The sequence below is a fragment of the Trichechus manatus genome, unplaced genomic scaffold (assembly GCF_000243295.1).
Source record: "Trichechus manatus latirostris isolate Lorelei unplaced genomic scaffold, TriManLat1.0 scaffold00317, whole genome shotgun sequence".
NCBI lineage: Eukaryota > Metazoa > Chordata > Mammalia > Sirenia > Trichechidae > Trichechus > Trichechus manatus.
The window spans coordinates 126,539-142,571 of record NW_004444253.1 but is presented as its reverse complement, the minus strand read 5'-3'; the positions used below and the strand labels follow the sequence as shown (position 1 = coordinate 142,571).

At 48.2% G+C, this 16,033-nt stretch overlaps 1 protein-coding gene across 1 annotated transcript in view; it reads left to right on the top strand.

Moving 5' to 3' along the window:
* Window positions 1–16,033, top strand: part of CACNA1B (calcium voltage-gated channel subunit alpha1 B) — a 276,187-nt gene that overhangs the window by 138,054 nt on the left and 122,100 nt on the right. The window contains exons 16-17 of the mRNA XM_004390689.1: window positions 2,507–2,624; window positions 15,603–15,670. Of these exons, the coding sequence (XP_004390746.1) occupies window positions 2,507–2,624; window positions 15,603–15,670 (186 nt within the window). The remainder of the gene's footprint in view (window positions 1–2,506; window positions 2,625–15,602; window positions 15,671–16,033) is intronic.

The following is a 16,033-nucleotide window of genomic DNA, read 5'->3' as shown; positions in this document are numbered from 1 at the left end:
TTAGAATGGTAAAAACGTCAGCTCTCCCCTATTTAATCTATGAATTCAGTGCAATCCCAATCTAAATCTTGACAGGACTGCTCTTGGAATTCAGCATATTGATTTGGTAGAAGAGCGAATGTCCAAGAATAGCCTAGATGATCCTGAAACAGAAAACCAAGAAGGGGGATTTGCCCCCCCCACATGTATTAGGGCTTTTTATAAGCTACAGTAATGAGCTTTACAGAAAAGGAGCCCTGGTGACACAGCAGTTAAGTGCTTGGCTGCTAACCAAAAGGGTGGCAGTTCAAACCCATCCAGAGGCTCTGTGGGAGAAAGACCTGGTGATATGCTCCCCTTAAGATTACAGGCAAGAAATCCCTATGGGGGCAGTTCTGTCCTGTCACACGAGGTCTCCGTGAGTCAGAATTGACTTGACGACACCTAATAACAACAACAGAGTAATGAAGATGGTGTGGTATACATAAATACAAAATATCAAGAGAACAGACTAGGGAACCCAGAGGTGTGCCCAAGCACGTTTAGGGACTTGCTTATATGAGAAAGACAACATTAGAAACCAATGGGGGAAAAGATAGTGTATTCAAAAAGCGGGTCTGGGAATATTGGCTTTCTATATGGAAAAAAGAAAATTTAATCCTTACCTTATCCTCACACAAAACAACAGCAACAAAGCCCAGTTGGATTAGAAACCTAAATGTAAAAAATAAAAATTCTTTGAGGAAAATATCCTTATACCTTGGGATGGAGAGGGATTTCTTAAGGCACAAACTGCAGAAGCCGTAAAGAAAAGACCGATAAATTTGACTCCATTAAAGTATAATACAAAAATAAGTTAAAAGCAAGCAGGAGACTGGAAGAGGCTATTTCCGATCGATATTGCAGATGGAAAATTCATATATACAAGAATACGTGAAGAAGCCTCACATGTCATTAAGAAAAAGATAAGTCACCAGCAACACGGGCCAAGTTGTGGAAAAAGCAGGTCACAGAGAGGATATCTGGACGGCCAGTGGCCTGGGAGAAAACGTCAGCCTCCCTAGCTTAGCCTTCCTCCCCATCAGGCTGGGAAAGATCAGCGAGTATAACGAGGCCATCAGAGAGTGGGGCGAGGATGAGAGGGAGACCTTTCCACACTGCGGCTGGGGCATGATTTGGGACAACCACCTTGGAGACTTCTAGTGAAGCTTAAGATGTGCACGGCCGATTACCAGCAATTCCAATTTCAGACAAGCTTCACATGTGCACAAGGAGATGGACCATCAGAAAACGAAGCCACAGAAGTGTCTGTCAGGAGGGAATGGGAAAATAAGCTGAAGGAAGGAGATGCATTGGTTTACATGAATAAGTAGATGTGTATAAACCTCAGAGAGAGAATATTAAGTAAAAACAGTTAAGCTGCAGACTGCTATGTGTAGTCTGACACTACCTGGTAAGTGCTGAGAACACTCCAGCTGGCGCAGTGGTTAAGAGCTTGGCTGCTAACCAAAAGATCAGCAGTTGGAATCCACAAGCCGCTCCTTGGAAACCCTGTGGAGCATTTCTATTCTGTCTTATAGGGTCACTATGAGTTGGAATCAACCTGATGGCAATGGGTTTTTGTTTTTTTCGTGTTTTGTTTGTAGATGCATATGTGTGTGGTGTGGTGTGGACCTGCAAGACCTAGATCCTCACTAGCTCCATGGTGGAGGTTGCCTGTAGGGAGAGATCATGGGCGGTGGGACCAGGAACTCCAGCACAGGGGACTCCAGCTTTATCCACGATATTTAATTTCTTAAAAAACAGGACAAAATGCTAATAGTTTCCATTTGTGTGATGCACACATGAGTGTTCTGTTGTTTTATCCTTTTGTACTTTTTCAAAAATAAAGACATAAAAGCGGCATTTTGCTGCCCTCACAGCCTGGGCCCACCAGGAGAAGTCAAAGGCCCTGCTTATGGAATGTGGCCTCAGCAGCCCAGGCCCCTCTCTGGGCCTCAATGTTCTCAGCTGTAAGCAGTGGGTAGGCGGCTCTGGGGGTCCATGAGCTTCTGCTTCTCCAGCCTGCTTCAGCTTCTCAGTGCCTGAGCTCACTGCTGCGTTTTTCCTCCTCACCTCTGCCCACCTCCTCTCCCTGCCTGGAGCGCCCTTTCCATTCTTGGCTGAGAATCTAGCACTTCCTCATCTTTTAAGGCCTGACCCAGCTCAGCAGCTGTCTCCTGGAAGTATTTCTGGAGGACTGTGGGCTACTTTAACCTGCAGAAGCACCATCCCCCGAAGACTGTGTGTGTGTGCGTGTGTGAGCATGCCCGGGGGATCTCGGGATGCAGCCATGCCCTGTTTTGGCCCCAGCATATGTGTGTGTGTGTGTGTGTGTGTGTGCATGTGCCCACGTGTGCACATGTGCGTGTCCATGTGTGCACACGTATGTGTCACATGTGCAGGTATGTGTATGTGTGTGTGTCCATGTGCTTGTGTGTGAGTGGAGGCGGTGAGACAAGCATGTGCCATGGTTTTCTTTCCACAGATCCTGACTGGAGAGGACTGGAATGCAGTGATGTATCACGGGATCGAGTCACAAGGTGGAGTCAGCAAAGGCATGTTCTCATCCTTTTACTTCATTGTCCTGACGTTGTTTGGAAATTGTATCCTTCTGTGGGCTGGGGTCGGGGTGGCGGGTGCTCCGCCCGGGCGGCCTCTCTCATCTTCGCCGTGGCTGCCCTTGGCCCCTCCAGGATGAGGCACACTGTCAGGTGTGAAGAGGACTTTCGGATGGTGGGTGCTGGGCACGAGACTCAGATTCTCACACAGTGCAAGTTGTGGAAGCTGCGCAGTTAGTCTGGGGGGTGAAAGTAGTCTCAGGGCAGATGGCGGCTGCAAGGAGCTTGGGTCGGGCACTGTGGTCCACACCCCTAGGAACACGCAGGGGCAGTGAGGTTATTCTTAACTTTAACTTAATCGAGTAATTACTTACTTTTTAGCACTGAGCTTTTAAAAACCGTCCCTGCTGTTACTGTAGTACCTGCAGGGAAATAGAAAGGTTTTCTGTGGAAGGGTGACCAATGCCGCTGTGTGGGGATGGCTCCCTGTGTGGAGATTCTTTGGAACTTGGCGAGCCACGGCGAAAAGGGCCAGATCCAGGAGAGTCAGACAGGAAGAGTCTGCAGGGCTCATGCCTTTGCAGGGTGAAGGGAGGGCAAGGGAGGTCCTGGGCCGAGGGGCCGTCCAGGCTGGAGGCTCCCAGGGGCTCAGATGGGCATGGGAGCCCTGTGGGGGCTGTTAAAGCACAGACTGGGGCCACTGTAGGTCTGACTCCCTGGTCTGGACCCAAGAATGAGCATTAACAACAAGTGCCCAGGGGACCCTGAGGCCTGGGAGCTACCTTGAGAACTACACGGCAGAGCATCGTGTGGCAGAAGAAAGATATGTGTGTTTCCCAGACCAACACCACTCCGCTGTTGCCCCTGTCTGTCCATCCTGTCTCTGCCGCCCGGGCACTTGGGACTATTTCTCTCAGCTACTGTCTCCGTGTGGGAATCTCTCCTAGGCTGGCCTAGGCGAGGCTTCTGTCATTAATCATTCTCCTGTTCCACCTCCAACCCCTGGCATGTCATAACTATGGGGCGCCCCTGCTGAGCAGCCACAGGTTCTGGGACCCTCGGGGGGTTGCATCCTCCCCAGGAGGCTAAGTGTGAGTTGCAGGAGGGGAGACCCAAGGGCCTGAGGGGGCTGAATTGCTTTGGAGAAGGAGGCTGGTACAGAAGGAAACAGGTGTGAGTGGGGCTGACGGGTGGCAGGAGGCTGCAGTGTTCCTCAGACAAGGACCAGGGACCGGTGCCCACCTTGCTACAGCTGAGCCTGGGCCTGCCCATTCAAGCCAGGAGAGTGGCCTTCACGTGCTCCCTGTATGCACCCTTCTGCTCGGTCCTGAAGACCTCTGAGGGTTGGTGACCAAGGCTGGGGACAGTGCTGGGCCTGAGCAGACTTGCCTATGAGTCCTTGGGTGGGAGCTCACCCAGGAGCCAGCCAGAGACGGAGCAAGATCAGGTCATCACTGTTGGCATCACACAGAACACGCTCGGGTTTTGTTCTGGCCCAGAGCTAGAGAGCTGCCTCAGCTAGCAAAGGCCAAGTCTCTGGGGCCATGGTAATGGTCTCTAATCCTATGGAACACAGCCAGGGAACACATGGCAATGTGTGGAGATACCTTTGGTTGTTATGACCTGGGGTGGGGGTGCTACTGGCATCTTGTGGATGGAGGCCAGGGATATTGCTCAACATCCTGCAGTGCAGGGGATGGCCCCCACAGCAGTGAGGGGTCTGGGCCAGGGTCTCAGGAATGCCCACAGAGTGAGGGCACTGGCACAGGCATAGGCACTGTTGGTGGTGGTAGGGAGAGTGTGGTCTGGCAGGAAGGGCACAGGTCACAGCAGAGAGGACTGATGAGGCTCAGGAGGCAGACAGAGAGGAGACAGCACACAGGGCACCCCTGACTTGGGACCCTTCCTGAGCCTGGGTTCCTCACAGGGCTCCTGGGAGGGGCCAATGGGGCTGGCACTCACCCATGGCAGGCTCTCAGTAGTGGTGAGCAGCTTCCATGATTCACACATTGTGAGAACCTGCCTCTTGTGCTCACCCCAGAAAGAGAGCCCCTCGGGGAGAGGGTGCCAAGACTTCACCCTAGAGAAGGAAGGGAGAAAACTCCACTACCACTGGTGTCCACAGCCTCAGCCCTGGGGTGCTTCTGCCCACAGGACCAGGAGGTGATGTTGTCCTACCTGGAGCCGATGAAGTAAGGGCTGTGGGGAGCTTCCCACAGTGACTAGAATGGAGAGAGGCAACACGAGTGCTGCTGGAGAAGCCATGGCAGAGTGCTGTGCATAGCCTGCCCTTGCCTGGAAGGGCTTCTGTGAGCACTGGGTGAGGGTGGGCAGTGTGAGGCAGATTGAAGGAGGGACTGGGAAGATGGGTGACCAGAGGTCTGGAAGCGGGCAGAGCACTGGGGGATGTCCAGGTTGGAGGCTGCAGGCTCGTGGTGTTGCTGGTGGAATTCCTATCTTCTGCTTGGCATGACCTGTCTCAGCCAATAAATGAGAGACTGAGGTGGGAGAATAGAAATGCACCTTTATTTTGCTGTGCAAGGAAAGGAGATGGTCAAGGCTGCTGCCACCAAGACTGCTCAGGGAGGGTGAGGGGAAAGGTTACTTTTAAGGGGTTTACAAGTAGGAAGTTCATACAAATTACATCAGCAACATTCTTAATCGTGCTATGCAGGTGCAATGCGGTTTACATAGAACTTCATGCATTGCATGTTTGGAAAATGGCAGTTAAACTCCACCCAGAGGTGAGGAGGTTATGATGTATGTGGTACTGGATGAGCTAAAGGTTATCCTGAATGTCAACGTGGCTCCTAAACTGGTTTCTGCCAATTTCCTCTGGTTTTGGGGCAGCAGTTAAGGAGAGGAGAACTAGATTCTAATGTAAAGTTACAGGGCATGCCAAGCAAAGCAAACAGGATTCTAATGTAAAGCTATGGGACATGCCAAGCAAGCTGTTTGAGGCAGTGGAATTTTCCACAGCCTGAGGACCTCTGTCTTATTCGCTCCTTTTCTTTTTTGGACATTGGTCATTCAGGACCAGTGTCCATTCTGAACCATAGTCCGGCTTGGAATTGTTTGGCCTGTTCTCGGGGAGGGAGCAGATATGGGGCGTAGGCTTGAACAGTTGGCCTTTTTAACCAGGACGTGCATGTGGGGTTGCATTGTATGCAACAGCAGGAGCATATACCTATGGTCATTACAAAAGCAACCAGTGATTTGAACACCCTAGATTGGGGAACCATGATGTCAGCCAGCTAAAATCAGGACCTGAAGGCATCACTAATTGTTCGGCAGTCGCACGATCTTGTTGTAGTTGTCTGACTGCTGAACTCAGCTTTTCATTGTGGTCTTCAATCTGTCTAGATGCACTGACAAAAGAACAGCAGCTAACATTGATATATATACAAACTCCTCCATAAGAAGCTAACATTAGATCTAAGGCAAACCGGTTTTGTAGAACCATGGTTTCTGCAAAGTCTGGGTCAAGCTTTTGGTGGTATTGGCTACTGTCTCAAGTGACAGAGATACATTTTTTTTAATTACTGTACTTTAAGTGAAAGTTTACAATTCAAGTTAGTCTCTCATACAAAAATTTATACATACACTGTTATGTGACCCTAATTGCTCTCCCTATACTGTGACAGCACACTCCACCTTTCCACCCCTGATATCCTGTTTCCATTCAACCAGCTCCTGACCCTCTCTGACTTTTCATCTCACCTCCGGACAGAAGCTGCCCATTTAGTCTCATGTATCTACTTGAGCTAAGAAGTGCACTCTTCATGAGTATCATTTTACGTCCCCTAGTCAAGTCTAATCTTTGTCTGAAGAGTTGGCCTTGGGAATGGTTTTAGTTTTGGGCTACTAGAGAGTCTGGGGGACATATCTTCCAGGGTCCCTCCAGTCTCAGTCAGACCATTAAGTCTGGTCTTTTTATTAGAATTTGAATTCTGCACCCCACTTTTCTCCTGCTCCGTCAGGGACTCTTTGTTGTGTTCCCTATCAGGGAGGTCATTTATGGTAGCCGGGCACCATCTAGTTCTTCTGGTCTCAGGATGATGCTGTCTCTGGCTTATGTGGCCCTTTCTGTCTCTTGGGCTAATACCTCCCTTGTGTCTTTGGTATTCTTCATTCTCCTTTACTCCAGGTGGGTTGGGACCAATTGTTGCATCTTAGATGGCTGCCTGCTAGCTTTTAAGACCCCAGATGCCACTCACCAAAGTGGGATGCAGAACATTTTCTTAATAAACTTTGTTATGCCAATTGACCTAGATGTCCCCTGAAAGCATGGTCCCCGGACCCCTGCCCCTGCTATTCTGTCCCTGGAAGTATTTGGTTGTATTCAGGAAATTTCTTAGCTTTAGTTTAGTCCAGTTGTGCCGACTTCCCCTGTAGTGTGTGCTGTCCTTCCCTTTACCTAAGATAATTCTTGTCTACTATCTAGTTAGTGAATACCCCTCTCCCTCCCTCCCCACCCTCATAACCATCAAAAAATGTTTTCTTCTGTGTTTAAACCTTTTCTTGGGTTCTTATAATAGTGGTCTTATACAATATTTGTCCTTCTGTGACTGACTAAGTTCACTCAGCATAATGCTCTCCAGATTCCTCCATGTTATGTTTCACGGATTAATCGTTGTTCTTTATCATTGCATAGTATTCCATCATGTGAATATACCATAATTTGTTTATCCATTCATCCATTGGTGGGCACCTAGGTTGTTTCCATCTTTTTGCTCTTGTGAACGGTGCTGCAAAGAACATGGGTGGGCATATATCTATTCGTGTGACGACTCTTATTTCTCTAGGATATATTCGAAGGAGAGGGATTGCTGGATCGTATGGTACTTCTATTCTAGCTTTTTAAGGAAGCGCCAAATAGATTTCCAAAGTGGTTGTACCATTTTACATTCCCACCAACAGTGTATAAGTGTTACAGTCCAGAGATACATTCTTAATGAACTGGTAGAGGGTATCAATGTCATCATAATTTTTCCCAGTCCCAAGCACTGAGAGTAGCACTCTCTGTGCCTTTTCCCAGGCACTCTTGGTATTATCTGTAGTTTCTATTTTAAACCTATAGATGCTTCTGGTAGAATACAGAACCTGTTCTAGGGGTAGTAAATGTATGCTTCCTGCCCATATCCAGCCCAGTGTATATATGCCAGTATGATCAGCTGGCCATGTCTTATAGGCTGAATGCCCACACAACAAATAAAGTCGTTGGTGTCTATTTGAGTAGGTTGTAGGGGGAAATTGGAAGACTGAATTATAATACTTTGATCAGCTACATGGTACCCTAGTTTTTTTGACATAACTGTGCTGTCCCATTTAAAAGAGATGTTGGTATTGAACTTAGTCTATATTTGGTTAGCATAGACCCAGGTAGGATTGCATTGTGGCCACTGTCCTACTGTTGAGGCATTATGGGTAGGATGCCACTGTATGCACCAAGCTGCTGGATAGTCAGACCTCACAATGGTGTATTGGACTCTGCCTAGGGTTTTGTTTTTATTTATTAATTGCACCCCCTCTTCTTTTAGCCAGTAAGTTGGATGGAGAGGCACAGGGATTGTGGGTAATGCTGGCCCTACATGCAAAAGAGAGTGTGAACAAATCCAGCAAGTGTTAGCACATGCAGTATGGTTTACAACTGCCTGGTGCAACCTATTAAGAACATTGAAATCCCATCCAGCATTTACACATAGGGCGACTCCTAGGAATAACTATATCACCCTATTCATGGTTGATTCTGCTCACTGAAAGGTCTACAGCAATCTAACCTGCTCAAGTAGAGTATACAGCTGTAGGAGACAGAATACTAACACCAAGGTTATTAGCATTATTAAGAGTCTTTGGGGGATCTCACCATGCAGGAGAATGTCAGGAAAGCAAGTACTTAAGGTCCTCGACTGGCTCACAAGTCCAATTCTCACAGTTCTGAAGAATTTGTCCCTTGGCGTCTGGTGGGGTCGTTTTCTTTATTAAAATGTGGTAGATCTAAGCTTCGAGTCTCTTGAGTTTGAGAGTTGTCGGGGTAGCCAAGAAGACTTCAAAGGGGCCGGTCCACTTCTGCTTTCCACACCTTGAGAAGGACCCAATCACCAGGCTGGAATGGATGGAAGGGTACCTCTGGCTCAGACTGGCTCCTCAGGTGAGCGTATCTGTGGAGAGAAGACAGAGCTGCCCAAAGAGACTGCAAGTATTTAGTAACTTGAACATCTCCAGTCTTGTGGAGGGAGGGAGGTTGGTCATTATTAAGACAAGCTACATTGGTTGTATTGGGGTTCTCTAATAAAGGGTGCCTGTATAATAGCTCAAATGGACTAAGTTTTAGTTTGCCTCTATGGGCAGTGCCTCTGTCCATACCAATTTGGTCTCTTGGCACAGCTTTGCTAGGTGTCTCTTCAGAGTCTGGTTAGCCTGCTTTACTTTACCGCTAGACTGGGGTCTCTAGACTGTGTGTCAGTTCTAATTAATGTCTGGGGCAGTTGCCACCAGTTGCACCACCAAGACCACAAAATGGGGCCCATTGACGCTGCCAATGGAGACAGGAAGCCTGAATAGTGGATGATTTCATTCAAGAGGTGCTTCACAACCTTGGTGGCCTTTTCAGTCATGCAAGGAAAAGCTTCAACCCAGTTAGTGAAGGTGTTGATAAAGACTAGCAGATATTTGTAATTCCCAGGATCTCGAAGTATCTCGGTGAAATCTACCTGCCAGTCATCTCCAGGCATTGCCCCAGTTTGCTGGACCCCTGGGAGCGCTTCAGCTGTTCAGAACTATTTTTTGCACAGGTGGGCAGCTCTTTACCACTGCTGAATTAGTGGCATTGACCTTTGGTCCAATTAAATATCTCTTAACCTAATCATATAGTCCATCATGTCCATAATGGGTGGATTGGTGGACTCTCTGTAGCATAGGGTGCATGAGTTTTGATGGAATGAGAATCTTTCCATGGGGGATGTACAGCTGTCCATCCTTGATTAGAGTGGCCCCCCAGGTCTTGGCAATGTCTTTATCTTGTTGGGAATAGTCCGAGTGGAGGTCCAAAAAGAACCAAACCAAACCCGCTGCCATCAAGTTGATTCCAACTCATAGCAACCCTATAGGGCAGAGTAGAACTGCCCCCATAGGGTTTCCAAGGAGCGCCTGGTGGATTCAAACTGCCTACCTTTTGGTTAGCAGCTGTATCTCTTAACCACTTACACCACCAGGGTTTCCGGGTAGAGGTCAGGTGGCAGTAACTCCAAATGGGAAATTAGCAGGGCTACTGCGGTAGGTTTCTGTGGGATTGCAGCTTTCTTTGCTGCTTCATCTGCTTTGTAATTACCCTTGGCCACTGTGGTGTCCCCTTTCTAATGCCCTCTGCAGTCTATTACTGCTATCTGGGTGGTAGGAGAACAGCTTGTAAAAGTTGTAAGATCTCTTGAGAATATTTAATGTCCTTACCTCCTACTCTTAGGAGCCCTCTTTCCTTACAGATTGCCCTGTGTGCATGCAATACCCCAAATATGTACTTGGAATCAGTATAAACAGTTGCTTGCTTACCTTTGGTGATTCTAAGCACCTGCAGCATGGCAATGAGCTCGGTCTTCTGGGCAGAGGTACCTGGGGGAAGCACATTAACCTCTAGAACCTCCTCCAAAGTGACCACCACATATCCAGCTTTTCTTTCTCCTTGTTCCATGTAACTGCTTCCATCAGTGAGCAGTTTAAGGTCTTGGTTTTGGAGTGGCTGGTCAGCGAGTTCAAGCTGACTGGCATACAACAGGTCAATAGTCTTTAGGTAATCATGTTCCTCTTCTTGCTTTGGCAAGGTGGGCAGTAGGGTGGCTGGGTTTAAACTGGCAGTTTCTCATAGGGTGATGGCTGGGTCATCTAACAGTACTGCTTGGTACTGGGCCATTGGCCCCAGGAAGATCCAGTGTGACCCTCTCTTCTCTAAGATGGTCAGAACCAAGTGGGGCATGGTCACCCAGAGAGGTTGGCCAAGGGTGAGTTTTTCACCTTCCTTGATGATTAATACTGCTGCCGCTACTGCCTGAAGGCACGCTGGCCTCTGGTGACCGGATCTAACTGCTCTGAGAAGCACGCCACTAGCCACTTCCAAGTCCAAAGAGTCTGGGTAAGTACCTCGGCCGCCACTCCTGCAGACTCATGTGCAAACAGGTCAAAAGGTTTGTTCATATCAGGGAGTCATAAGGCCGGGGTGTCTATCAACTTTGTTTTAATGGAATCAAAAGCCTGTTGCTGTATCCCAGTCCATTCTAAGGTGTCTGTGTCTTTTCCCTCTAAGGCTTGGCAATAAGTCCAAAATTTGGGATTGAGATGCGGCAAAAAACAGCCATTCCATAAAAACCTCAGAGCTGTCTCCAGTTGGTAGGGGCCGCCAATCTACAGATAGCATCTTTTTGGGCGGGAAAGAGTTCTTGCTCTCCCTGTCTGATTTTCAAACCCAGATAAATCACCTCCTTTTGTTGACCTGAGCTTTTTCTTCTGGACGTGATGCCCTGTGTTTCCCAGGAAGTTCAAAACTTCTATGGTGTTCTGGACTGACTTGTACTCACTGCTGCTGGCGATCAGTAGGTTGCCCACGTATTGGAGGAGGACACCATTGGTCAGGGTGAGTTGTCTCAGTTCTTGGGCCAAAGCTGATCCAAAAGGAGTAGGATTGTTTTTAAAGCCCTGTGGGAGGACTTTCCAGTACAGCTGCTGTTTCTGTCCTCCTGTTGGGTCGTCCCACTTGAAGGCAAAGATTTCTTGACTTTTCTCCTCCACTCGGATGCAGAAGAAGGCATCCTTCAGGTCTAGCACAGTGAACCTGGAAAAGGTGGGCAACAAGGCTGACAGCAGGGTATACGGGTAGGGAACTACCGGGTGGACCGCGGCTGTTACCTGGTTGACAGCTCACAGATAGTAAGTGAACTGGTATTTTCCATTTTTCTTCTTCACCGGCAGGATGGGGGTGTTGAACTGTGATGGGCACGGTCTGAGCAGTCCATGTTTCAGGTATCTGCTGATGATTTTTTTCCCACTGCCTGTTAGGCCTCTACCTGGATGGGGTATTGCTTAAGTTGGGTGGGTGGGGGGGGACTATGCCAGGTAGGAGCTCGACTGCCATTGGGGGAATGTTTCTGGTGCATCCTGGCACCTTGTTGGCCCATACCTATGGGACCACTGCTTCCTCAATGTCTGGGCATACCAAATCCTGGTAGTGTCCTTCTGTGCTATAACTAGTGAGTGACTCGGTGGTAAGGGTCATCTGCAGTTGTCATCCATTCTCTGGTGGTACCTGCATCTGCATGGTCCCTTTATCAAAAGAAATTTGTGCTTGCAGTTTGCACAACAAGTCTCTTAACAACAGGGGAACAGGACAGTCAGGCATGTAGATAAAAGAATGTGTTGATGAATTCCCCTGTGTGGAGGATGGAGGAGGGGGAGGTTCTTCTTACCCAAGACTCTCACAACCGATACAGTTTGTTTCGTCAGAGCTGTCTTTTATTTTCTGGGTCAGGACAGAGTGGTTGCTCCAGTATCCACTAGAAACTGTACAGGTCCTCCCCTACCTTCATTATAACCAGAGGTTCAGGTGGGGGACTCACCTCTGGTCCTCCTCAATCTGAATCTTCCCCCATTGGCATCATGGGGGCACTGGGCAGCCCCCAGGCTCTTTCTTACCTCTGGGTAGGTATTTAGGGCACTCTCTCTTCCAATGCCCTCTCTCTTTGCACCAGGTGCACTAGTCTCAGTTTAACAAGGGTCGAAACCTCTCACCTCCTTCTTTCCACAGGGACTCTCCTCTTCTTGGGCCACCAGGATACAGGTCATTTTCCTGAACAGTGGCAGCCAGGAATGTGGCCTGTGTCTTCTGACTGGTGATTTTTCTCCTTTCCTGGTCCTGGTCCCAGTTGGAATGTACCTGGTAGGCAAGCTCAGCAAGCCGTGAGATCCCCAACTCCACACCTTCCTAAAGTTTTTGGATTTTTCTCCATATATCTGGAGCACTCTGCCCAGTAAAAATCATATTCACTATGAGAGCACTTTCGGAACTCTCAGGATCCTTGTCTGCAAACTGTCTAAAAGCATCATAAATTCTTTCCAGAAACTTAGAGGGATCTTCAGTTGGTTCTTGTTTGATCCTATGTATTTTGCCAAGGTTTTTTTGTTTAGACACCCTTTTCTTCAATCTTTCTAAAAGGGACTCCCTATGACAAGCAAGGTGGGTCCATCCCTTGGCAGTATTCTGATCCCAGCCAGGGTCCCCATTCTCTTTGGGTCTTCCTCATACCTGGGCCAATGGTTTTTCCAGTTTTAAAGATCACTTGTTGAGAAAGGTTGGTGGACCCAGACCACACTGGCATCTCCTGCCAGGACTTGTTGGAGGGGGGTGCATGCCCCTTGGCTCAGCTGTGCTATGGCTCTCCCAAAAATCAGTTGTCCTCGTGTTACTTTCATTTTCCCTAGTCACCAAAATGGGGTGCCCAGAGACCGTTCCACTCTGCATATGGGGTGGTGAGCCCAATGCCAGGTTGGAAGGACTTTGGAGAGGTGGATATAGAGACTTAGAGGGTTTAGCGGTGGGAATCATTGCCGGTGCAGCCACTTCTCCTGGAACGGAAGCATAAGGGGGCAGCAATATCGGCAGGCAAGGGCAACAAGGATTCTTCCTCTGGGTCAGAGGGAAGACTGGTTGTGATTCTCTGGCGCCTTTCTGGACTAGAATTTTACATTTCTTCTGCAATCCCTTGTCCTGACACAGAGTCATAAAGGCTTCCACATAATACTTTTCATCCCATTTACTCTTGTGAGTACAGAAAAGATCAAGTTGGAGGATAGTATTATAATTTAGGGACCCATTTGCTGGCCTTTCCTCACCATCTGCTAATTTATACTGTGGTCAGGCAGCGTTGCAAAGGAAAATCATTTTCTTCTTTTTCATGGGGCTTGGCCCAAAATATTTCCTATTCATAAGGATGCATCCTAAGGGGCTGCAATTAGGGATCCCTTGAATGTTCCCCATTCTCTGGACGCACACGTACACCTTACACACTCACACAACCTAATTTGGTGCACCAACCTAATAACAGATACCTAGAAACTTTTATGCCCTCGACAATCAATTCCTCCCACTTCATGGGACTCTTCTAAGGCCTTACCTAGGAATTACCCTGTTATTTACCAAATAACCCCAGATACCAGAGCTTTTAATTCTCTCAATGGTCAATTCCTCCCACTTCTTGAGACTCTTCTAAGGCCTTAGATAGGTACTTACCAAAGAATCCAGGCACGTTTCGTGTCTTCCACAGAGTCACCATTGGGTCTGAGGTGGATTAGCTTCCAGGGCTGCTCCATGGTCTCCAGGAGAAATCTCCTGGTGGCGCCAGACATCGGAGCTGGTCTGTTGTCTGATCCGCCTTTGGAACCGAGCAGATGACTCCTGGCTGGCTTGCCAGAAATGTTGCTGGGTGGAAACCCCAGGTTCTGCTCGCTGTGACTCGTTTCAGCCAATAAATGAGAGACTGAGGTGGGAGAGTAGAAAGGCAAATTTATTTTGTTGTGCAAGGAAAGGAGATGATCAGGGCTGCTGCCGCCAAGGCTGCTCAGTGAGGGTGAGGGGAAAGGTTACCTTTACGGGGTTTACAGGTAGGAAGTTCATACAAGTTACATCAGCAACATTCTTAATCATACTATGCAAGCACAATGGGGTTTACATATAACTTCATGCACCGCATGTTCAGAAAATGGCGGTTAAACGCCACCCAGAGGTGGGGAGGTTACGGTGCCTGAGGTATTTAATGAGCTAAAAGGTTATCCTGAATGTTCACATGGCACCTGTCTTAGTCACCTAGTGCTGCTCTAACAGAAATATCAGAAGTGGATGGCTTTAACAAAGAGAAATTTATTCTCTCACAGTCCAGTAGGCTCCAAGTCCAAATTCAGGGCGTCAGCTCCAAGGGAAGGCTTTCTGTTTTATTCGCTCTGGAGAAAGGTCCTTGTCATCAGTTGTCCCTCGGTCTGGGAGCATCTTAGTGCAGGAATCTCAGGTCCAAAGGACGCGCGTTGCTTTCTTGGTGGTATGAGGTCCCCATGTCTCTCTGCTCGCTTCTCTCTTTTATATCTCAAAAGAGATTGGCTTAAGACACTGTCTAATCTTGTAGACTTCATTGATATAACTGCCGCTAATCCATCTTATTACATCACAATGATAGCATTTACAATGCATAGGGAAATCACATCAGATGATAAAATGGTAGACAGTCATATAATACTGGGAATCATGACTTAGTTAAGTTGGCAGATATTTTTTGGGGGACACAGTTCAATCTACGACAGCACCTAAACTGCTTCCACCAATTTCCTCTAGTGTTGGGGCAGCAGTTAAGGAGAGGGGAACCAGAATTCTAATGTAAAGCTATGGGGTGTGCCGAACAAAGGAATCATCATTCTAATGCAAAGCTATGGGGCATGCCAAACAAAGGAACCAGGATTCTAACATAAAGCTATGGGGCATGCCAAGCAAGCTTTTTGAGGCAGTGGAATTTTCTGCAGCCTGGAGACCTCTGGCTTAGTGGGGATTGGGCAATGGAGGCCCCATTTTTCACAGAGAAAGCAGTGATTTGGCTCTGTGGGAGTGCATCCACCTGAGCAGAAGCATAACTAGGTTATGGCAGGTATGGCAGGTGTTGTGCCAACCCTGGGTGTGTGGTGCTACTGAATAGTTTCTATTAACCTGGTACAGCCAGTAATGTATCTTCAGAAAATGGTACTTATGACAAACACTGAAATTGCACCCCTGTCAAAACATCTGACACCCCTCTTTTAGATAACTTTACCATAATATCAGCTCAAAAATACAAGTCAAGCTCATTAATCTTTTAATTAACACATTACTGTGCTTAAGGGAGGACAATGGGCCATACCAGGTTAACAGAAACTGCTCAGTGGTGCCATATGCCAAGGACCAAGGCAATATCCTAGCTACGCCACTGGCAGAGGTTCCCTTCCTTAGCTGGAGCCAACTAGACACCCTGCTCAACGTCTTCCTGGCTATCGCGGTGGACAACCTCGCCAATGCTCAGGAGCTGACCAAGGTATGTAGGTAGGGAAGTCACCTGCAGCCCCTGGGTGTGGGGGGGGGATGGGGTCAGGTCCACACCATATGGAAGCCACCTGAGTTCAGGTGTTGGGGGTGGAGGCAAATTCACTTGATGGGGTGAAGCTGCAGGACCATGAGAAGAGCCAGGCCCTGGGTGAAGGTCTCATGTGACCACTGTCCAGGGCGTTTTCTTAAGGTCCTGGACAGGAGGAAGTTAGGATGCCACTTGTGTGTGGGGCATGTATCCTAGGAAGCTCAGAGAGACTCTGTGCCAAAAAGTCACTATCTGGGAAGAGTGGCCTGAATAGGCAGGATGGAGTGTGGGGAGCCACAGGGGCTGGCAAGAGACGCAGCTGGA